The sequence below is a fragment of the Chionomys nivalis genome, chromosome 16 (genome assembly GCF_950005125.1).
Source record: "Chionomys nivalis chromosome 16, mChiNiv1.1, whole genome shotgun sequence".
Lineage (NCBI taxonomy): Eukaryota > Metazoa > Chordata > Mammalia > Rodentia > Cricetidae > Chionomys > Chionomys nivalis.
In genome coordinates this window covers 10208921-10234036 of record NC_080101.1, presented here as the reverse complement: position 1 = coordinate 10234036, position 25116 = coordinate 10208921, and the positions used below count along the sequence as shown (strand labels likewise).

The 25116-nt window shown below is 40.6% G+C and overlaps 1 protein-coding gene across 1 annotated transcript; it reads right to left on the bottom strand.

Annotated features, from left to right (window-relative positions):
• Positions 1-2461: 2461 nt before the first annotated feature.
• Bpnt2 (3'(2'), 5'-bisphosphate nucleotidase 2) lies at positions 2462-23612 on the bottom strand. The gene is made up of 5 exons (XM_057790569.1): positions 23002-23612; positions 15209-15371; positions 13932-14027; positions 9022-9183; positions 2462-7887 (listed from the first exon to the last, which is right to left on the bottom strand). Exons 1-5 carry the CDS (start codon positions 23386-23388, stop codon positions 7616-7618), a joined length of 1080 nt encoding a protein of 359 aa, XP_057646552.1. The 5' UTR covers positions 23389-23612; the 3' UTR covers positions 2462-7615.
• Positions 23613-25116: the final 1504 nt, after the last annotated feature.

Below are 25116 nucleotides of genomic sequence, written 5' to 3'. Positions count from 1 at the left end.
CCTTCACCCAACTCAATCTTCCCAATTCTTCATGTTCTCCTCCCTGCTCCTCTTTTCCCTTCTATTACCCTACCACCCTCTCTTGTTCCTTCCTGGGAAAATCAATGTATATCTCTCTTAGGATTCTCCTTGTATCTGGGGTTCTAGACTATAGGTTGGTTATCCTTTGCTTTATGGATAATATCCACTTAAGAGTGACTACATACTGTATTTATCTTTTTGGGTCTGGGCTACGCCAATCAGGATGGTGTTTTCTAGTTCCTTCCATTTGCCTGCAAATTTCAAGCTGTCATTGCTTTTTTTTCTTCGCTTTTTATTTTTATTTTTGTTTTCCCCGTTTCCCATTTCCCTCCCCTCCTCCCAAATATTGCCCCCTTCCCCCACTCCCCTCCCCCTATCCCCACTCCTCTTCCCCACCCCCCACACCATTCCCCCTCCCTTTCGATACTGAAGAGCAGTCCAAATTCTCTGCCCTGCGGGAAGACAAAGGTCTTCTATCTACGTCCAGGAAGGTGAGCGTCTAAACAGGCTAAGCTCCCACAAAGCCAGTTCATGTATTAGGATTGAAACCTAGTGCCATTGTCCTTGGTTTCTCATCAGCCTTCATTGTCCGCCATGCTCAGAGAGTCCAGTTTCAACCCATGCTTATTCAGTCCCAGACGAGCTGGCCTTGGTGGGCTCCCAATAAATCAGATCCACTGTCACAGTGGGTGGGTGCATCCCTCGTGGTCCTGATTTCCTTGCTCATGTTCTTTACTGCTGAGTAGTACTCCGTTGTGTAAGTGTACCACATTTATTTATCCATTCCTCTGTTGAGAATTCCCTATTTAGATCTATACTTCACTTTTTAAATTGGATTATTTGATGTTTAGTTTCTTGAATTCTTTAAATATTTTAGGAATCAACCCTTTGTCTAATGTGAGGTTGATGAAGTTTTCCCATTCTGTAGGCTGTCGTTTTGTCTTGTTGACTATGTCATTTACCTTACAAAAGCTTCTCAGTTTCAGGAGGTCCCATTTATTAATTCTCAATCTCCGTGTCTGTGCTACTGGTGTTATAATCAGGAAGTGGTCTCCTGTGCCAATGTTTTCAATGTGACATCCCACTTACCCTTCTATGAGGTTAAGTGTAACTGGATTTGTGCTGAGGTCTTCGATCCACTTAGACTTGAGTTTTGTAGATGGGAATAGACATAGATCTATTTGCGCACTTTTACATGTCAGCATCCAGTTATGCCAGCACCATTTGTTGAAGATGCTTTCTTTTTACCATTGTATAATTTTAGCTTTTTTATCAAAAATTAGGTGTTCATAGGTGTGTGGATTAATATACGGGTGTTTGGTTTGATTCCATTTGTCCACCCATTTGTTTTTGTGCCATTACCAAGCTGTTTTTATTACTATAGCTCTATAGTAGAGTTGAAGTCAGGGATGTGATGCCTCTGGAAGTTCCTTTATTGTACAGGATTGTTTTGGCTGTTCTGGAAATGGATGCTGAAAACGGCAGGATACTGTAGACGCTCTTAATGCCACCGAATTTTACATAAAAAAAAAAGATAATTTTCCTGGCACCGGGTTTCTCCCTAACCACAAGAGCCCCCTCTGTCAAGATGTCGTTCATTACTCTCCCCCCCGCCTTCCAGACCCCAACTCGACCATCCTGATTGCTCATAATCTCTCCCTCTACTCCCCCGCCTCCAGTTTACCCAAGACATCTCATCTATTTCCTCTTCCCAGTGGGATCCGTGCATTCCTCTTAAGCTCCTTGTTACTTAGCTCCTCCGTGGCCCAGGAATCTACAAGAATGACCCCTAGCAATAGTGGAGAGGGTGACTGAACTGGTCTTCTCCTGTAATCAGATTGGTGACTGCCCTAATTGTCATCCTTGAGTCTTCATCCTGTATCTCATGGAAGTAGATGCAAAGATCCACAGCCAGTTACTGGGCTGAGCTCTGTGATTTCAGTCTAAGAGATGGTTGAGCAATTATATGTGCAAAGGGGTCGAGACCATGGGGAAAACCACAGAAACAGCTGATCTGAGCTTGTGGGAGCTCATAGATTCTGGACAGACAGCTACAGAGCCGGCACGAGACTGACGTAATCTTCTGCAGCTGGGTGAGTTGTGTGGCTTGGTCATTTGTAGGACCAGGACCTGGCCCTGAGGCATAAGCTGGCTCTTTGGAACTTATTCTCTATTGTGGGACACCTTGTTCAGCCTTGATGCTGAGGGGAGGAAACTGGTCCTGCCTCAACTTGATATGCATCATGCTTTGTTGATTCATACAGGAGGCCTTACTACATCTGAAGGAGATGGAAGAGTGGATGGGGCGGGGGTTAGAAGGGAAATGGGCAGACAGGATGGGAGGAGAGGAGGGAGGGCAAACTGGTTAGTGTGTAAAATGATTTTTAAAAAAAAATGAATTAAGAAAGAGGTAAAATAGAAAAACACTGACACAGCATACCACCTTTTCAGACATGACCAATTTATTCAAGAAATTCAAATTTCATTTTCAAAGTATATCCAGGGGCAGGGTTTAGAATAATTATGTCACCAGAAGCAATCACATTTTATACAGTTAATTGACCATGGGGGTGATATCCAGAGGAAAGGCAAAACTTAAAAAAAAAATTGGGTGTGTGGGGTGGTAATTACAAATATCAGTAAAGGAAACAACTAGCTTATATTACTGAGGCATGAAGCATGCTAACACTAGTAGTTATCCTCTAGTCCAATTCACCACACAATCTGGACCTAATTTGTGCAATACACTAGGTATTGGAAATATGGTGGAAACACACACGAATCAAAGACACACTCCATCTCTTTAGCAAGTGAACTAACAGCCTTTATAAAAGTGATGTGGTGAGGCACAAAGCTCTCTTTGAAGGCCATGGGAAGAAGTTGACAATGGCTCCACTTTAGTCTGGTGGAGTAGATTGGCAGATCAGAGCCTGTTAAGAAAACGTGGCATCTCTGCAACAAGAAACAGTTTATTTCCTACACGGCTTTAAATGTGTGGTAAGAAAGTTCTCAAAGGTAAAATATCTTAATTTCTCTCACTGTTGACCCATTTTAGAGAATCAATTAACAGGACGTGAGGATGAGAAGTTTAGCAGAAAGGTGAGCTCTGGCAATGCAGGCCCAGCTGCTCGGGCAGCACTGCAAATGCGCACAAGCCTGAGCGGAGCTGCATCCATCACTACAGATGCCCTCTAGACCACAGGCTGCTCTGCCACTGTGAGCACAGGGCAGGAAGGGCACCTCTGCAGATTGCTCCACATAATGAAGGTTGAAGGCCACATCTGGGGACATGAGATTGTTTTCAGGTTAAGTATCTCATGTTAACTTACTGTGTTTATAGTTTAAAAAAGAAAAATGAAGGAACATCTCTCCAGAATGACAAAGGTACCACTTGTTTTACACCTTAAAATAATTTAATTAAATATATTGACAAAACATCACAACCTCTGCTTTTGCACTTTACACAGATACATTAATTACATAATACTTTAGGGAATGATCACAACCACGGTATATAAGCAGCTGTTTTAGCATTATTCATCATCCTTAACTTCAGTTTGACTTGTATTATGATCTCACAAAAAGATGCCATTTCTTCCATTAAATTACCATCCAGCTCAAAAGAGAATAATTAAAAAAAAATCCTTTGTCAATGCTAAGTCAAATACATATACCTGCCAGGCTTTGATAAAAGAGAACAATGCACACATGTCAGCACTTCACAAAATAATGTCACTGCAGAACTCCACTATTGTGAAGCAGCCCTCACAACTGTGGCTGGTCAGGGTTAGAATCTTTTCCTCATTAGGAAATCTATTAGTCACAATACACAATATTATTTAACTAATAGACCACCAAAATGCTACCACTAACAGCTAGTTTTTTTTAACCAAAATTACCCCAGAGGACTAGAAAAGGTAAAGTAGTCCAAAATGATTTATTTAAAAGTAAAATGTGTAAAATGCAATCTCTCTTGGTCTTACATTTAATTAAGAACCAAATGTTGAAACATCATTTCAGACTAATATACATCATGATCCAGTTCTTAGAAAAATGGACTTCAACTGGAAATGCTACATTATGCAAAAATAATTTATCAGTTTAATTTTAATGACTTTCCCCAACTCTGATATAAAAAACATTAAAAGAACTTAAAGTTTAATGAGAAAAAAGCTATTTTTCCCATTTATTAAAAAAATTTGTTTTGCATCAGTAACATACAATGCCCTATTTAAGGCACAACTTTTTTTCTTAAGAAAAAAACCCCACAGATTAGATATTTTTTCTACACAAGTATAGGACAGAGCCACTTTGCAGGCATATCATTAAAGACATCTTAATACAGATCTATTATGAAAAACTACTGCTGTTTCTACACAGCAACACTCTTATCTACACAGCCAAGACAGGTAGCTGTGGCTAGAACAGCCCCAAAGAGTTCTTGCTTTAACCTCCTGGGTTGTCCCAGGAAGCCAATTTCAGCCATCATCAAGTTAACATGAGTGACTTCTGTTTTGCATCAGCCCTCCACCTTGTCTGGGCGACCAGGCTGCTGCCACCTGCACAGCCAGAGTATTATTATCAGGTACTTGAACTCGGCACCTAAGAGCACGGGGTCAGGCAAGGCGAATGCTAGCCTCCCTCTGTCACTGCTGTCTCTTGTGAGCGCCCACATCTGTCTTCTCTTGTAAGCCTGGCCCTACCTGTATCTTCTGAGACAATCTTCAGAACAGTGCAAAGCAGCTCTAGGAAACAGAAAATCCACACAACTACCATATGAACACAATCTAGTGTTCTCATCAGTTCATTAGATACTGTTAATACCTCATTTGAGTATTTCAGTTAAAAAAAAAAACCCATAAAACTGGGGAAAGGAGCAAACCCACAAAGTTGAATATGACTCTTGTAGGGCCTTGTAAAGGCAACTGAAATGGAGGGGGACTATAAGAATGAAAACCATCCGAGAAAGCAGGTTTCTTCAAGCGAGCTTACCTATCTGATTCACTGGTATATTCCAGGCTTATTATAGAGAGTATATATAAAGATGAGTCGGGAGAAGTGCTTTGTGAAAACATTAGTTTTGAGACACAAGACAACATGAATTTTAATGTTTTGAAGGTGATTTTCTTTACTTCTCAAAAATAATGGCTAAGCAGATCTCTTCCAGGATTGATCACTTTCACTGTGAACTTTACCAGGCTCAATTCGGTGTTCAGTGGCCAATATAAAGAGGAATGAGTTTATAGAAGAAATCTGGGTTAAGCATGGGGCAAGGTGGCACAGCAGCTAAGAAAGGGGGCCCAAAGGAAAGATAGGGCAGGGCACGAAGGGATTGATGAGCGGCCTAGGAGACAGGTGACACTCTGGTGTCTGCTTCTACTAAAGGGAAAAGAGATGCATTTCCAAATGTAAACTTGCTTAGTTTGTTATGTTTAGAAATAAAACAATTTAATGTTAATTCTGAGAGATATTACATACTCCATGGCTAGTACCTTCTGGCACAATAATACCTCATAAATAAATATAAATACCATTTTCCTTGTAATGTATATTGGCTCTTAAACAAATTTTTAAAAAATGAACTATAAATGTCTATAGAAGTATTTAAAATTGTTAGTAACTAGACAACACCAACAAATTATAAAATAATACTTTCAACTCTCAGCCAACATCTTAACTTATGAGCTTAACACACATTGTTCATATCCTTAGTTATACAGATTAATGAAATTAAAAACTAAAACAATCTTGTTTGCTAATATGAACTAGTTTTGCTTCTACTGAATGATAATTTTCCACACATTAGAGCATTTTCAATTATATTCCATTTCCTGTTCTGACATATTACAATGAAAACAATGTCTGTATCACAGGACTCTGGTGAGTACTGTTTCTGTCATCTTTGGAGAAAGCAGCGTTTCCTTTCTCCTGTCATATTGCTTAGTAATTAGTGTCAGAAACTGTTGTCAAAACTCACAACTCCTGCTAAATAAACATTAAGTTTCCAACTTCCAGAACTTTGACTTTTCACTGCATGAAGGCCAATGCTAGCAGCAGCTAGGCCTGGGGAAAGCACCGTACAGCACTAAGATTCCGTCCACTACTGAGGAACCACCTGGGCCTTGCACCTCATGACGTGAAAACCTACATGAGGCGTGTCTATCAGGCTAGCATGGCCACTCGGCTCAATTTTACCTCTAAGATAGGAAAATAAATAGAAAACTGCTTTAGGGTTATATTTTTAAGAAAAGAAAATATGAGAAATTAATTACTCATTCAAGTTTAGAAGGGTATCAAAGCCACATGAAAAAAACATGATACATCAATTTTCTAGATCACGCTAAGAAAAAAACACATCAACAAAAACAAGTTCTTAGAGCAACACAAGAAACACAGCTTGGAAAGCAAGCTTAGTCACAGCAATATGACAAATGCCATCATCTCTTTTTCTAACCACATTCTGCCAACTGAATGGGGGGAAATTTTTCATCAATGTTTCATTAACAGTAATCTGAAAGAAAACAACGGGATTATGGTCAAAAGCAATTTCTTTGAGAATGTTGTTATTTTAAGTCCATTAAAGTTAAAAAGGAACTGTGCCCATTTTTGATAATAAGGGAATCTCTACTGATAAATCTGGCAAGGACGCAAAATTTGCTGAAACCAAATTCCTGAAAAATAACTAAGACCAGTCAGTCCACTTAATGTGAAATAACTTTCAATTATTAGAAAATCATTTATATTCTTATAGTGTCTTACAGCATATTTTATCTCTAATAAAAATATAGAACTCATAATGCTAATATTGAAGCTTAAAGCCAACTTCCAGCTCAATAGAGAAAGAATGGACAAATGCATCTTCCAAGGGGAAATGAAAGTCAACGTAACATGGCAGAAATGTTGGAACCATAGATAGACTTTGATCAAAACAAAGCCCACATCATGAAAACTCTAACTCTAATGCAGCTCATCATTTGTCTGGACTTTCTATCATCTGGTGAATCTGTTAGTGAAGTTTCAGGGAAAACAATCTGTTAAAGCCTTTTCTACTAAATCCATAGAAATGGCAGATGACCAGAACAATTGTTGCAATTAATGAATATGAGACTTCTTGTGCTTTCCATCTGAGGAGTAAAAATCACCAATGACTTTATTTTAAGTAGGATACAACCTCAAAATTACACTACACAACTATACAAAACGAAGCCTTCCTCAAACCCAATTCTATACGAAATTCTCAACAGTGTAGACTCATCATTTGTTGAGTGAACATGGTGACTCCTAACAGTGTAGACCTAGCTGTAGATTTTAATACAAACATGTATATATGTGTACATACATACACATACATACACATATGTGTGTGCCTTGTGTATGACAACTGTATGAAAGCAGTCTCAAAAATAAAGACAATACTTGAGAAGTGAAGCAACCTAATTTCCCCGATTTTACATTCCATTTCAGGGAAAGCAAGTCTCTGGTACTTCCTAAGTTCAGGATGGCCTTAACCATGCAGAGTCTCCACCAGTCCTTTGAAGCTTCCGAAAGTTCAGGCCGAACAATTCACGGAGTTGCGCCCTGTGCTTAGGAATGCTTATTGATGTCCTGACTTTTCTAAATCCGGGAGTTTCCTGACCAGGGCTTGGTGATTCATTTTAATGCTAGCAAGGAGTCCCCCTTCAATGCCATCGGACCCAGTGTAACTGATCTCTTCACCACCCAGAGTGGTCATATGCCCCCCGAGGGCTTTTAAAATGGCATTGCCAGCACATATATCCCACTTTTTGATGTATGTCACATGAATATACAGATCTGCTCTTTCTTGGCTCACATCAGGCACATCCAAGAGTGCTAAAACTTTATAACCTAGAAGACAAAGAAAAAATTAGGTCATTACTGAAATGCCTTAATAAAACGTGTGCAAGCTTTTTAGGTATACATTTGAAGGGAACAGGATGAGATATTCATGAGCATTCCACACTGCCTTTGCATAATCTAAAATCAATCATCTCCCAACATAATCATGCTTACAAGTAACAACCCCAATATCAGGCAGTCAAATAAGCTTACTAAATAAGTTAGTCTCAATTATAGCAGTCGGTCTAAGATACCAATTTTAAAAGAGCACTAGTTTAGTGCTTTTTAGTAGCGAGGTATAGTTCCATTAGAATAAAAAACAATAATAAAAAAAAATTTCAAAAAGGGAGGAGCACATTACATCTAGAAACTAGTTCATCTCAACCCTCCTAGCTATCTGGACATTGAGTTTTCCTAACCAACATAACAGGCATCCTGTACGGAAAAATCTAGGAAACAACTCGCAAACTAAATATAAGGCTGAAAAGTATCATTTCTCCCATTAAAATATCTTAGCACTGCTGAAAAGGAATTAGAACATGAATGTTTTCTGATTTTAATTTATTTACCTGAATTAAAAAATTTCTGACGTAATAAATGTTCATCAAAAGGCTCTTTCAAGCCAAATCCAGGCTATGGTTTGCTCTTGTACACACCTCACAGTAACAATATCTGAATATTTATTACTGTCCACTTTCAACTGTGGACTCTAATCAAGTAGTATAAGAGCAAGGGATATATATTACAATGGGTGAGCACAGTACTTCTTGCTCATTCCAGATGAGAGAGCTGCAAAGGTCAATACTCCAGGGATTAGCCATTCTAGCAGTCCCTAGGATGATGACAGCTTCCCACTGCAGGACATCTCAATTCTTCCACTTTTCCTCCTGACAGGCCCACCATTAAACACATAGGAAAATGATTCTAGAGTCAGGTCATATTAAGAGCAGCCCTGCTGGTGTACAATGGTGACAGTATGCTTTTGTGGTCATTTATGAAGGTTTCTGACACGGGCAATGATAATGCCGCCCTCCTTATTTTGTGTCCAAGTATGAGATAAATACTTTGGTATCCCGAGAGATCTTTGCTCCTGCTGGAACATACTATGGAATCACAAGATGGGGAGAAACAGAGTGAACATACCAGCACCGCCAGCTGGGATGATTGACGATTGATTTCCGAAGGTCTGTAAAGCAACCTGTTTGACCATCCCTGCATGAGAGCGAGATACAATGATCTTTGGGGTCTTCTCATTGTAGGAGGAGCGGGCTTTCACATTTGAACCACCATCCACCATTGCCCAAGCTGAAAAGCAAGTAGGATGCCCATTAACAGCATTGAAGGTTTACAATTCCAAAGCATTACATAAATTACAATCTTCAGAATCAAATGACTGGGAAAAAAAAGAATAATTTTCTACAGATTTAATCATTTCCCTCGAACAGAATTTTATTTTTAGGTAGAAAAATTACTTAAGTATTTAAATAAGAAAACAGGCATGTACTGAAAAAAAAGCCTCCAAGTGCCCTGTGTTCTTCACAGTTAGAATGGCTATCAAATATCTGGCATAAGAATTCTAGTACTCTCTCCATTATCAAATGAGCATCTTCTGAGACCACCTCATAACTCGACTCCTAGCTCTACTCAGCCCATTTTCTTCCCTTCCTGCAAATGTCTCACTCGTATAGTTCTTACCAAGCATCTTGTACACTGAGCTCATCAGCAAAGTCAGATTCATGATCTGTGACAAGGACACAACTGTTTGGATAATTCAAGTTTCAAAATTGATTTTCTTCTATCTCTACTTCTGATATACTCAGGTTTATTTATTTGCATATTTCTCATTCTCCCAAATGCTTTAAGAACATAAACTATTTAAAGAAGTGAGTTAATTTTACTGACTGTCTTATCAGGAGCATGTCCTGGTGAGATGCTGTCTTAACATACTTGTGAGGAGGGAACCTCAACTGAAGAATTGCTTCTATGAAATGGATCATGGGAATGTCTGTGCAGCATTTTCTTGACTGCTACTTAACGTAGGAGGGCCCAGCCTATGGGCAGTACTATCCCTAGGCCAGTGAGCTTGGACTGTATAAGGTAGCTGATCAGTTAAAGAGATGGTTCCGCATTTAAGAGGACTTGCTGCTCTTTCAGAGGATCTGAGTTCTGTTCCCAGCCTCCATGTTAGGTATTTCACAACTGCCTTTGACTCCATCCCAGAGGATCTGATCCTCTCTACTAGCCACTGTGGGCACCCTTACATATATGGCATATACTCACAAGACACATTCAGATACAGAAATAATATTTTGAGGAAGGTAGCTGAAATGTGGAAGCCTGGGAGCCAAGCGGGGAAACAGTGTTCCTCTGGAGATTTTGATTTGTGCTTCTGCCTTGGCTTCCCTTGATAACGGACTATACTTTCCAAGATGAAATCAACCCTTTTCTCCCTATGTTACTTCTGGTCATGGTGTTTATCATAGCAACAGAAAGCTCAGTAGAACAGAGCATAAAAATGCAAAGTCAATTGAGTATGGTGGCTCTTACCTATAATCCCAGCATTTTAGAGGTGGAAGCAACAGGGGTTGCTTTGAGTCCAAGGCCACTGCAGGATGCATAGTGAATTCCAAGCCATCCTGGCACAGAGTGTAAAACCCCCATCTTAAGAAGAATGAGTCAAAGAAAAAGAAACCAAGAAACAGGTGGTGGTGGGAGAAGTTTTGAAAGAAAGAAGGGGCTTCCAGGGATAGCTTGAAATACATGTCTAGGTTTAAGTTTTCCTCACTTATTTCCTCTGGTGCAAATAAGGCAAGAAAGCAAATTTAGTCAAAAATAAACCAGTTAGATTGCTATTCTAATACCATTCATTATGCCATACCATGGTTAGCAATGAAGGTAGTTTATTCCTGGCTACAGGAAAAAGAAAAAAGAGAAAAAGGGGGTCTGGGTTTCTAAGTCACCATGGACGATGGCAGCCAACTAAAAACTATACACAATAACAAGGAAGTGAATATACACACACATAAAATATCTATATCTATCTATCTATCTATCTATCTATCTATCTATCTATCTATCTATCTATCTATCTATCTCTCCAGAATAAGTAGGAAACAGAGACAAATCCAAACCCATGAGATGGCAAGGAGACAAACAGTGTAGATCAGCAGAACAACTGCCAAATATAGTTTCAATAGCAGGAGCTTCAGAGAAGCACCAAGAGAGCAAAGGTTCCTTCTTGACCCAATATAAGTCAGTAAGAAGCACTTAGAAGGAAAGGCTTAGAAAGGACATGGACACTGGGTCAGTGGGAGGAAGAAAATATCTTCATCATTTGGAAAAGCAGCCAGGGCTGTGAGAAGGCAACAGGACAAAAGTAAAGTAGGCGCCTGGTAAGAAGGCGCCCATCCCACAGGAGGAAGGTCCCGGAGAAGGAGTAGCCAGGGGCATCCCATCAACACACCCAGAAGACTAGGTGTCCTATGGGAGAAGAGGCCTGCTCTCCGGAGCAAGGAAAGACATGGGTTGAAGTGATGCAGGAAGCTGCTCCTCATTAAAAGAACAGAAGGCAACAGCTTAGTGGCTGAAAGAAATCCACCTCACTTGACAGGACCTTGTTTTAAGGAAGCACCTTAAATCCATTCAGGAGCATGCAGAGAAATGAAAATGCTGCATCACGGGGAATAATGGTTAGCTGAGGCATATGTAGTACTTGTAACTTTAAAGTACACTGGAGGAAAAAGCTCATGAGTATTTATCATAATTTTGTCTGTAATTATTTACAAAAAGTTTCAAAAAGTGGGGGAAAAAAAATCCCCAAATTCTCTAAATTCTTTTCTAACTGGTCTTTGCCAACTATTGTTTTACTGAGAAGTGAACTTACAATGTTCTAGCTCTAGGGGTCAGTATTGTGTAGGATACTAGCAATTATGAATTCAGTATTTTAAAAGGTACTTCATGTTATATATGTAATACATTAATTTATAGCACTTTAATGGACAAATATTTTTAAAGTTTTATTTTTAAACCACGGTTAAGTCTGTGTGTGAGTCTATAACATGGGCACAGATGTTACAAAGCCAGGGTAGGGTGCAGACCTCCTGGAGCAGGGGTGTCAATGTGGATGCTGGGAACTGGAACTTGAGCCCTTTGCAAGAGTAAACAGGTACTCTTACCCAGAGCCGTCTCTCAAGCTCCAATGGATATATTTAAGTTAGATTTGGGTGATAAGGTATAAGAGCAGCTACATGTGTTTATTTTACAAAAAATAAAGAAAAGGCCTGTAGGGCCAAGCAGAGAGCCCTGACACCTAGCACATGAAGCCTAAGGCAAAGCAGTGCCTCTTGCTCCTCCTACTGTATTAGTTACACTTAGCTACATAGAATGTAAATCTGATCACTGTGGCTCAGAAAGTAAGGCTAAAAAGTAGGTGTGGTTCAGTAATCAAAAACCTAATGCCTGTTTTTTTTTTTCATTTTATATGGTATATTGATATATATTTATGTAGTCCCACAATATTATCTTGAAGTTCTTTACATTTAATATACTCTATTATTTAAGTATTTCATACATATGTAGAATATTTATATCTTTTAAATATAGCAGCTGTAAGACCCAAATTTAAGGATGACATAATATTATCCACAATACATGGTCATAGTTTTCAATACTGGCAATGTGGACACTGTCATAATTAAGAGCCTTGTCATCTTAGAGAATGATGGTGCCAAGGGCCATAATATTTGTACTATGAGTTGATGGGAATTAACCAATTAAAAGCACAACAAATCATTGCATGCAGTCAGCAATAATATTTATACTAACTACTCTTCCCCCACAACAGTAATAACTTGTGCTGTCATAGTGAACATGAGATCACTGGCCATACTGTAAAGACCAGAAGGCCGCTGGCCACAGGCAGCCTCGCTGAGTAACTGTGGTATAATTTCTTCTCTGCTGAAGAGACTCTACCCAGCTCAGGCAAGGTAAACATGGCTCTAGCAAGCCTTGCCCTTCTCCCCCATTCCCTCTGCCTTCCTAAAAACTGTTGGGTTGCACTCCTAAAGCTGGTCATCAGGTCTGTTCCCTTATTTGACCCTTTCCTCCTACCAAAGACCAGCTATCAAAGTATTGAGGACCAGCAATCAAAAGCCCCCCTTGGCTCACCTAATTAACATGCCCAATTAAACTTACACACCGCATCCTAACACAGGGCTTCCCCTTTCACCTCTATAAATGGCCATTTACTTATGAGCACCACCTGTCTTCTCTTTAATCACAGGCAACAAATACTCCTTTCCCCTGTTCATTTGTTCCCTTCCCTTTCTCCCTTATCCCCTATTGCCTGTATTTGTCTCTTATTCCCTGCCCTATGTTCCAGTGCAGTGCAAAAAGAAAAAGAAAATCTCCTTTAGGCTAAGAATTTGGCCTTAGGGTGTCTTGAACCAACTTCAAGGTTCCCTATTCCCGCATCCACTGACTTTGGTAGGGCTACACACAAAGGTCACAACCTAACTAAATAAGAACTTCCTTGTCATGGCCATCCATGTCTTCTTACAACACAGGCACCACTGAGTTGACCCCCGCTGTGTAGGAAACTAGCAAACGTGACTGTATGAGAGAGGACCCAAGGATCTCTGACAGACGTGCCGTGGCTGCGGACAGCTCCTCTCCCACTTCTTACGTCTCAATGTCACTCTCTGTCACAATAGTGCGCTCTGAATACTAAACTGTACAGTTTCACAGCAGAAGCCATCACAGGAACCCAGGCCTCACCTCCAACGACAGCATGAAAGAAACACAAGACACTTTACTGGGGAATATTTCGACCTTATTAGTATTTCCAACCGATGTTTTTTTTTCCATAAAGCTCTGTTTTACCACATACTCTTAATGTCAACCATAAAATCTGCATCCTCCTCAGACAAATAGTGTACAAGGGTAGGAGACAGACTTCAATTACTAAAATCCTAGTATAGTTTAAACACTACAGACAAAGGGTTCAGTACCACAAGTAGCACTGTGTCTCAAAAGAGCTCATGTATACGTCATACCTGTATATTCAGAAAACGGCTTGTGAATAACTCCTAGCACAGGTTTGCCATTCACAGCTACACACACCATGGTAGTGACATACTTCCGAAGATCCTCTAGGAGAAAACACAAAGGCATGGCTGTTAAAGTACTGTGTTTAACGCAGCACATAATAGGATACTTACTTTGTCAGAATTGAGATGTGTACAACCCCTTTCAAAAGCAAAATTGCTCTAAGCAGGAAGAGAGCTGCTAAGTACATGTGAGATCTGGTTCTTGGGTTAGTCACTCAGTCCATCATTTTAGTAACTCCATTTCTTAGTATGAATTAACTAAGTCAAACTTAGTTTCCTTATCTGTAAAATACAGATAACAATTGTCCATCTTCAAATATAAATTAACCTTTAATCTTATAATCAAATTTAAAAATCACGGTAGAAGTTTAAAATAGTTTTGTACAAAGGGATATGCACACTAATTATTATTATGGACTCAAGCCAGTTCATTTTAGAAAACAAACTCAATAGTGTACATTTCTGCTATTTACTCATATAAATCAGTTTTGCAATGTTAGTTTTATGTATGTACGTACGAAGACACATACACACACCTGTGCCTTCCCTTAGTAATAATCTATTGAGTACACATTGCAATTCAAGTTAAGTATACAGAATACCAAGGTGAAAAGTACAAACTCACATATTCTGGGGGTCTTGCCTTATAGCGGGACAAATAAATTTTAACATATCACACAGGGGTAAATCAAGAATTAGATATTGCGTGTAAGAAAGAGCATGAGAAAGGACCAGAGAAATGAAACTTGAGCTGGGCAAGAATAACGTGAATGTGTGTGTGTGTGTGTGTTTGGGGGTTAGTGGTGATAATCTTGTTTTGCTACTTTTCACTTTCCGGCTCCATTAAATGTACTACTTTAAATTCATATATCAGATGTATATATAACAAAACCTGAATTCTTAATAACCTACATAAATATTACAATCTGGCACACACTTTCCTTAGTGTTAGGCAGACACGGGTAGTGTGCTGGTGCCACTGACGGAGGCGGTGTTATTAGAGGAGTTACGCTATGGTAGGAAACAGATGAGAATCGTCCTTCCGTCTGAATGGTTCATGCAATATCCTGATAACCTAGCCTGCTTGTCTGGAAATCTAATCAGATTCTTAAAATCCAACTGGAAGGTTCCTAGATTTGTAAAGGATCTGCCACCATGTGTACATTATCTGCCTTGGTCTAGGCTCTCTAACAGAAAATGATAATGTAATGCTTGAGACTCACCCGTGTACTCCTGGGTAGCATCAAGTGGGTCAATCCAGACAGTCACGCTTTCCGCAGGGACTTCTTTAGGAGCAGTTATTTCCTTCAGGATGTCCTCAGGAATCTTACGATTCCATACAATGACCTCCTTGTCAGATGCATCCACATGTTCCTCAGTATTTATCTACAGTGGAAATAGTTGATATTACAAAAGAGAAAACCATTATTATTTAATAGATCTCAAAAAATGTATCTCAGATAATTCATTAAAAAATCTTATTAATGATAGCCTTAAAGTATTTCAAGAAATTTGATGCAATTTTTTAAAAAGCATCAATAAAAGCATTGTAGTGACATTTTATCTTCAAATACTTTCTAATCTAATATTCAAGTTTAGTGTTTTGGTTAATGATGACTAGATTCCAAGTACAGGCAGGGTTCTAATACAAACTGAGAAACCATGTAACACAGAAGTAAGTTAGTCCTGGCTGGATCAGGAGTAGAGGTCCTGAGGGACTGAAACTGGGGCAGTCTACAGCCCAGTGCTAGGGAGGCTCATGGGGGAGGTATGGGCCTTAGGCCACCATTAGGCTATTATTATACTCATTGTTAAAAAAGAGTAAAAAAAGAAATTCTAAAGCTTGAAAATAGATATTTTCTCTAGCATTGGACATAAGCAACTTCAGCTAGAAGCAAACAGAACAACAATGCAAGTTACACAAAGAATGTGCCGTAAAAACAGAATTTGGGTGCTAAGGGGTAAAATTACTGAGTGGACTGTTTGTCTAAAATGTACCTTTAAGCAGTAAGGAAAAAGAAACCCGGAGATCACTAAATAGATGAGCTAACATTATTACAAAACCCAAATAAATTGAAACAAGCAATCAAAAAGGGCATAAAGATGAATGCCTAGCTATCTTTTAACTATATATCAAAGATGTATCTGAGGGAAAGAAGGTAAAACAAAAAAATTCTTATTATTCATAAAAGAAAAATTAAAATATAAATCTGATTTATCATAATTATGTAAAATTGTGGAGTGAGGAGAGAATATATAGAAATATATTTTTATTTCATGCTTGTGAGTGTTTTGCCTGCAAGAATGTTTGTGTTATCACATATGCCCAGTACACTGGTGGTGAGAAGATGGTGTAGAACCCTCATGAACTAGATTTACAGAAGGTTTGTGAGTTGCCATGTGGTTGCTGGAAACTGAACCTGGATTCTCTCTAAGGACAGCAAGTCCTCTTAACTGCTGAGCCATCTCTCCACCCCAACAGTTTTCAGAGCCAGTACTTTCCATAGGCCACCATCTATATGGGCACATGCAGTAATGTGCACAGTAAGAGCTCTGTTGAGCAAAGGACACTGCAGACCTCTTTCACTGGCATTTTCCACTGCTGCACCCTGACTACTGAGCAAATACACTAGCTATGAAGCGACCCATGTTGTGTACTGTAGACTGTCTTGAGGCAGTCCTGAGTTCAATTCCCAGCAAACACATGCTTACATGAATTACTTTATTCCAAAATAGAACACTCATACATGAAATAATGTAAATAAATCCTCATACCTACTGTTAGGAGTCCCATAAAAACAATCTACATAATCACAACATATATGCAGAGGACCAAGATCAGAACCACACAGACTCCCTATTGTTACTTCAATCTCTGTAAATCCCTATGAGCCCTGCCTAGTTAATTCTGTGGCATGTTCTCCTAGTGTCCTCAACCCCTCAATCCTTCCCTTCTGCAGAGTTCCCCAAGCTCTACCTAATGTTTGGCTGTGGATCTCTGCATGCGTTCCCATGAGCTGCTGGATGAAGCCTCTCTGATGATAACTGGTCAGGGGTGGGGCGCGGTGGTGTCAGGAGACACACTTAGCCACCAGGGAAATACAAGTCAAAATTACTATGAGATTCCATCTTACACCTGTCAGAATGGCTAAGATCAAAACCACATGTTACAGCTCATGTTTGGAAAGATGGGGAGCAAAGAAAGCACTCCTCCATTGCTGTAGGAGTGGGAACTTGTATAGTCACCACAGCAACCAACTGAATCTACCTCAAGACCCAGCCATGCCACTTCTGAGTACATACCCAAAGGATGCTTTATCCTACCACAAGGGCACTTGATCAACTATGTTCATAGCAGCCTTATTCTTAATAGTCCAAAACTAGAAACAGCTTCCCTTCTTAACAACCTGCCATCTTGTTAAATCAGATTATGCCAATGCTAATTTAAAAGAAATAAACAAACAAAAACCCTCCCAATAACTTTCAGCATGTAAAGATGGAATACAGAGTTTTCACATCTACCAGGTAAATCCTAGATGATCCAATGCTAGCAAACACTAGGCAGAATGTCTCTCCATTTGCGTATTTATGTTTGCACTCAAAAACTTACCATCTTCTTACAGGGTTTTTTATACTTGCTGTACTTCTCCGCTAATTCAAACTCTCTCCAGCTTACTTAAGATGGTCTACAGATCTCAATTCAAATGAAAAATATCTCAGTCTGACCTTCCCATACTAGCATAAAGATCCCTAACACACTCTTCGCACATAACAAGACTTTTTCCTTTTCAAAGACCTCATAAGTTCCCCAAATGATCTTGTTTGTTTGCATATTAACTTACTTATCTTGAATAGCCATGAAATAGATTCTCTTGCAAAACACCCATAAAATTTGGCACCATCTAAACCAAATGTAAGTGTTCAACTAACACTCCCTAATTGAAGATACTATTCTTAACCTATAGTGGTTTGGGTTTTTCCCTCCTTCATTTATTCTCCTCCACTCCTCTTCTGTGTTAGCAATTCAGCCTCCTGCATGCTCAATGTCTCTATTCTTGGACTTCAACAGGGAACCAAGTATAACAAAATCACAGAACCTTAGGACTTCCTACAAACAGAGTTCTCACCATTCACTACCACCCCTCATACCCCAGACTGGCTACTCTCAAAGAAGTCATTAATGACTGGAATGGAAAATGGAGCTTTCACAGAACCTATAATTTTAGTGAGTGATATAAAGCATTTCTAGAAACCAGAAAACTGCAAACTGATTATAGGCTATTCCTGTAAGTGATGCCTAGTCTTGTAATTTCCACCCATTCCTGGCAACTACTGATCTGACATAGTTGTTTATTAGCCTTAAGTATTATTAAGCATATATTTCTTTTGGCCAGCTGTTCTTCTTTGGTAAGTCTGCCTAGTGCTCACAAAATCTAATTCTTATTTCCTTCCTAGGCATATTAAAGTCCACAGAACTCATCTCCCTTGCAATAAGAAAACATATATTGGATGTTCTAGCTAATGAATTATGAACAAAAATGTGACATATCTAACTTTGTCGCTCATGAAAAGAAGAACAATTTTCCATGTTTCCCTGTCATGTTGCCATGGCAGAACTACATATTAACAACAACAACAACAGGGTCAGAAAGACAGTATGAAGGACAGCTATGCTAACAGTGCTTCTAGAGCATTGCCTGCTCAGTCTTTGGTGATGAATGTATTTCCTCTTTCATATCTAATACTGTAAGCAGTTTAAAAGGCAGAATAAATTCTTACATGTATGATTGAATTTAATTTGATTCTCTTTCTCTAAACCTCTACATTGAAGAGCAACAGAAGGAAAACATTTAAGTGGTTTGAGAGGGATAAATAAAAAATAATATAGCAAAATAAAAAATGTAGATCTGAAGAGATAAAAGTCTTAAGGGAAGCATAAACTATTATAAACTATGGCTTGATACAACATCTCAAATCCACTATAAGGGATAATAGGGTGTCCAGATTTTTGTGATATATGTGAGACAGCTATAAAACAGAAGATGTAATCTGTAACTTTTAAAATGGAAAATGTTAATTGGTGCAACCACTTCAGGGTTAGCAATCATATTTATTTAACATAAAGGTTATTAAGCTAGTACACTACATGTACTTATATGTATATGTAACACATACAGACATATATACAGGTATTTAGACTAGTTTTGTAACTTGGACTCCAGAAAGGTGAGACAAACTATTTTCTATATCAGTTCTAAGAAAAGTTTAATGCCCCAAACACAATTAATACTGTTATGATAGTTCAGTTAATTTGGGGTTGAAGGGGCTTTTGGCCTTTAGAAGAATCACCCATCTAGTGCATTCATCCATAAATAATTATATAATTAATATAGTTTTAGATATAACATCTCACACATAATTCTCTATATGCTATACACTATAAAGGACAATAGGGTACCGAGATTTTTGACTAAACATTATTTCTGAGTGTGGCTTCATGGTAAAATTAGTGTTTAAAAGAGCAGAGGCACCAGGTGGTGGTGTTGCACGCCTTTAAACCTAGCACTTGGGAGGCAGAGGCAGGTGGATATCTGTGAGTTCAAGGCCAGCCTGGTCTACCAAATCTAGTTCCAGGACAGGCTCCAAAGCTACAGAGAAACCCTGTCTTGAAAAACCAAAAGAAAGCAAATAAACAAAAAGAGCAGATGCAGTACAGTTCTTCAGTCTTCCATAATCCTGTGGGAAGCCTAAGAAACAGAAAGGAATGAGAAAGGGAATGTGTCCCTTCATGAACCATGACAGCTGAACTGAGCCAGGAGTCTTCTCTGTCCGCTGACAAAGACATACACTATTGGATCCATGGTTCTTATGCCTTTGGGTTTTAGCTGAACCACACCACCAACTTTCCTGGGTCTCTTGTGTGCAGGCTGAAGACTGTGACTGTTCAGTCTCCTAAAGAGTTAACCCTCCTATAACATCAGCTATTTCTCTGGAGAATAGCTACTTTCAAAATGTATAAAAGAATGCCCCCGCCCCTCTACCTGTCCTATTTTATTTTTACTTTAAAAGACCTTTTCTTTTTTTCCAGACAGGGTTTCTCTGTGTAACCTTGACTGTCCCGGGACTCTTTCTGTAAACCAGCCTGGCCTCGAACTCACAGATCCACCGGCCTCTGTCTCCTGAGTGCTGAGATTAAAGGCATGAACCACCACTGCCTGGCTAAAAGACCTTTTCTTAACACATTCCTCTTGACTAAAACCTTGTAACAGAGACCTTCTATTATTTTAGATCTTAAAAACAAACACTACAAAACCCAAAGTAAGCAAAGCCAGTTCTTCTCTTACTTCCATGAGTCAACTACTCACAGGCCCAGCTTCTTAAGTCTCAGCATTATTCCCTGCCTCTGTTCCTCGCCTGCTCATCAGCTTTCCTTCTTCTACATCATGCATGGTACAAGACACCTTCACACAAAGGGAACTAATCAGCTCCAAGGGAGCTGGGTCTCCACTTATACAGTTTCATTTGGTTTCTAGTCTAATAAATTGGGACTAAAAGGAGATAGCTCAGTATTATACATCCTAAGTGCACTGATGTACAAAAATGAACACAACATCAGATCTGATATATCAATACCTAACCTGAACACTCAAGGAGGACAAAAGATTCAGCCACAAAAAAACAGTTATCTTCTATTAAGGCACTGTGTTAATACCTGAAATCCAAAAGCTACCCTTGGTAGTTAATCTTTTTGTTTTCTACTTATATGTACACACACACACATACACAGATATTTAAAAACTTACGATGTAGCTGACTTTACCTTACATTAATAAAGCAGCTGTGCTTGCTACAGTCCTGTTGGGGAGCTGAAGATGTGCTACACTTGTTTATGCTGTGGAACATTTGCACAAGGATTCGAGATGCCTTGCATTCTTTTATGTTGCATGTGTCTGACTCTGTGAAGCTGAGTTACTTTGCCTGTCTAAAACACCTGACTGGTCTAATAAAGAGCTGAATGGCCAATCACTAGGCAGGAGAAAGGATAGGTGGGGCTGACAGCAGAGAGAATAAGCAGAAGGAGAAATCTGGGAAGGAAGATCAAGGAGGAGAGAGGACGAGGACGCCAGGACCAGCCACCCAGTCACACAGCTGGCCACAGAGTAAGAAAAGAAAGGGATATAAACTCGAGAAAGATAAAAGCCCAGAGGTAAAAGGCAGATGTGATAATCTAAGTTAAGAACAGCTAGCTAGAGACAGACCAAGTTAAAGCTGGACATTCATAAGTAAGAAAAAGTCTCCATATATTTATTTGGGAGCTGAGTGGTGGGACCCCAAAGAGTAAAAGAGTTAAAAACAAAACAACCCCCCCAAAACACATTTCACTATCACTACCTTAATAATTACATGTTTTTTTTCTCACCAAGAGGAGCTCACATAAGTTCAAGTGTTATAAACCTGACTACCATTTAGAAAACAGGCACGAATGAAATATACTTGTAAAAACTGCTATGAAGTTCGATTAAAGTCCTATGTGACCACTATCTGAGCCACTACCTAGATTATATTAAATGTATTCATTGCACTACTATATAACTATCGTATATCAATAGCCCCCAAACTCCCATTTCTTTCACTACCTCTGAATGAAATTCAAGTGATTTGAGAAGACAAAGATATTTCACAAGTATATCTCACATCTAGATGTAACAACGGTGTGATTTGTCACAGTAACACAAAAAGCAGTAAGGTACAAGAAAAAATGGAAAAATTCAGTGTTTTGTTTGGAAGGCATTTGGAAAAAAAAAATCGAGTAAAGTCAATGACATTTGCCATCCAGCAGCTTAACAGTTGAAATCCAATGTTTCACGGAGGCAACATGGGGAGACAATAACACAAAGCCAGGAAGGAAGGAAAACCGAAGCCATGATGGAAGAGGGGAGCGCTCTGTAAGTTAGGAGAGTTTTCAATGACAATTCTTTTGAAGATCAGCAGGTCAGGAACCTTCCAAAGAAACCCAAGTTTATTTTTACTGTTTATCTAATCAACAAAACTATTGGAAGCAACTTTTATTTTCAGAAGCCAAAACCTATCTATTGTTAGGTGATACATTTAAAAGATTCTGTTACACTATGTTGAGCCCTTCCCTCTGAACTACAATAAACTGGAAAAGGCCCAGTGAAAAGTCAGAGGAAGAAGCCGAGGCAAGTGGATCCTGAATTAAAATCTAAGCTTAATTCCAGCTCCACCTGGACTAAAGAACCCCTGCAAGAAAGCAGGCATGTGCAGGCACGCGTACTCACACACGTGTACACACACACACACACCCCAAAAAGCAGCCGCACTGAAACGATTAATTCCAAGAGAAAAGAAATGCCTAGATAGAAAATGTCAATTCCTATCCAAGAAACCTACCAAAGGGAAGGTCGATGTTACTTAATTCTCTTTGATATAAAGACTCTTGAGAGCTAGGATACACTTAAGTGAAATTTCGAAAAAGCCTATCTTCAAATGTTTCTTGAAAGGCAGTCCAAACTACGGAGTATGAACGGGGTCTTGCTAGCACAGCTTCGGCAACTTGTGAGCACAACCCCCTTCCTCCCGCTGCTCTGCACACTCAAGATTTCTACAGGCCTTGGCCTAGTTGGCGGGGTTGTCTGCCAGAAAACACACAGACTCAACAGCCAGGTCCTCTTCTAGTCATCCAATTCTAGGAGCACACAAAGGCCCAAGAGGTCCAACCCCTTCACTCGAATAAGAGCCTGTTACAGACGCCCCTGGTTCACTCGGCCAGCACCTCGGCATCCAAGTCCACCCAGCTCTCCCCAGTGCGGACGCATCCGCCCACCCACAACCAGGGAGGGAAGGAGTAGCGTGACCCTGAGTGGGAAAACTCCAGGTTCGCCCCGCTCCAGGGTGCGTGACCTTGCACGCGTTACCTCCTCGGTGTCTCCAAGTCCCCCAACCCTGCAGATCCGGGGCGCTCCCGATCAGCGAGGGCACGGGGGCCAGCACCCACCTGCACGTTGGGGAAGGCCGTCTTGAGCAGGTAGAACATCTTGCGGTTGGACAGCACGTCGCCGCTGGTCATCTTGTCCTCGGCGCCCTCGCGCGTCTTCCCCTTGGACTTCTCGTGGAGGACATTGCTCTCGCGGACCCGCCTCACCTCCTCGCCGCCGCGCTCGGCCGCCAGCACCGCCACGGCCAGCATCTCGCGCAGGTCAACCGCGCCCCCGTCGCTGCCGGCCGACTCGGCCGCCCCGCCCGCCGCCGGCTCGCCGCCCAGGCCGAACAGGCTGAAGCGGCCGGCCAGGAAGCCCGAGTAGAGGTGGTAGAGCACCCCGAGCCCCAGCAGGAAGAACACGGCCACCCCTAGCGGGGACAGGCGGATGCCCATGGGGGCCATGGCGCGCGACCGGGCGCTAGGGCCGCCTCCGGCCCGCCGCTCAGTCCGCTACAACGGCCCCTGTCTCCCGGCGCCCGTGCGCGCCATCACCGCCCGGGGAAAGCCGCCCCGAGCCCCGAACCCCGAGCCCCGCCGCCCCTGCCTAGCAGCAGCCGGCCACTTGGCCTTCCGCGTAGGCCAAGGGCCGCGAGGTGAAAGGGGAGCAAGGGTGTATATCCGGGTTACGTGGAGAAAGGGGGCCGTGAATAGTCGGATAGGCCCCGCCCTGGGGCGGGTCCATATATGGGGGCGGGGCCCGAGCGAGGCCGCGTGGCATTTTAAGTCCATCACGCTTGTGCCTCTACGACTGTTTGAAATAGAGCCTCGGTGACGATGGCTTCCCATCACTCCGATGACTGAAAACAGGACGGAAAGGTGTTTCAGAACGAACCGACCTGAGCCTCCCCCATGGCACGTGTACAGTGGACCAAGCTGGGCGGGGCTGACACCGAGTGAGGATTGTCATTTGCTTCTTTATTTTTGCTGGGCTTGTGATGGCTGAATCAGATGCTCTCAACCTGTGGGTCACAGACCCCTTGGGGTTGCCATGGCCCTTTCGCAGGGGTTGCACATCAGACATTTACATTACCATTCATAACAGTAGAAAAATAGTTATAAAGTAACAACAAAAATAATTTTACTGTTGAGGGGTCACCGCAACGCGAGGAACTGTATTAAAGAATTTCACCATAGGGAAGGTTGAGAACCACTGGTCTAAATGGTTATGTGTTGATGTATAGATTATTCTGTTTCTACTGGCGGTCCTCTAAGAAGCTGTGAATTCGAGCTACGTGATCCTAAGTTTTACTAGGGGAACACTGAAGGATTCTTTTCCAAGGAGATTTTAGCACAGACCTCTGTACAGAGGTTAAACGTGAAGAATTACTGGATTGGGACCACTTGGTTTAAAGAATGTCGATTGCATCATTATGAGCCAATAGAAGTTCACCAAATGTGGTATAATGCAGATGTATTTAAAAGAAATAACTGCCTTCTACAATATCACCGATCACTGATAATAGCAAATTCTCAATTTTAGTATTTAGTATTCAAAAGTTTCTATTCATTTTTAAAAGCACGTCTGATGTTATACTAAATAGCCAGGCATAGTAGTTCACACTTGTAAACCCAACGCTCAGGAGGCCAAGGCAGAAGGATTGCTGTGAGTTCGAGGCTAGCATGAATACATAAAAGTTCCAGGTCAACCCCAGTTAACATAAAAGATTTGGCTTCAAAAACAAACAAAACAATGCATAAATAAAAAATGCAACTCCTAAATGTTGTAATGTTTATATAAAAATCAAAATCTAACCCATTTTGCTCCTCAGTTAAAAAGCATTGGTGTAAAGTGGATTTTTAACATTAGTCACCATAAAAGCTACAAGTATCCAAACTAATGGCTATCAGTTGTTTGTTGACCTTTAAGTTTCTATACTGATCAGGCACTTTGATGATAACTAGCTGAAAATTAAGGGCATTTAACACTAACCGCCCAGAAGACTCAGTAAAAGTACAGTCCCTCAAGCACTGACAGAGAGCCTAAATAACTGTATGATGCCGTGGAGAGTAACATCACAATCAAGCCTCCTGCTCTCAAAACAGACCTGAAAGTGAGGTCATAGAGTAGCTGTGGATAAAGCCCGAGCTCAGCTCTGTAGGGTAGGCTACCTCAGGTTGACACCTACCAAC

Coding starts and splice junctions, on each gene's coding strand:
- Bpnt2 (XM_057790569.1), bottom strand. CDS start 23,388: ATGGCCCCCATGGGCATCCGCCTGTCCCCGCTAGGGGTGGCCGTGTTC. Junction 14,028..15,208: donor TGCTACCCAGGAGTACACGG/GTGAGTCTCAAG, acceptor GTTTTCTCCTAG/AGGATCTTCGGAAGTATGTC. Junction 9,184..13,931: donor GCCGTTTTCTGAATATACAG/GTATGACGTATA, acceptor CTTGCTTTTCAG/CTTGGGCAATGGTGGATGGT.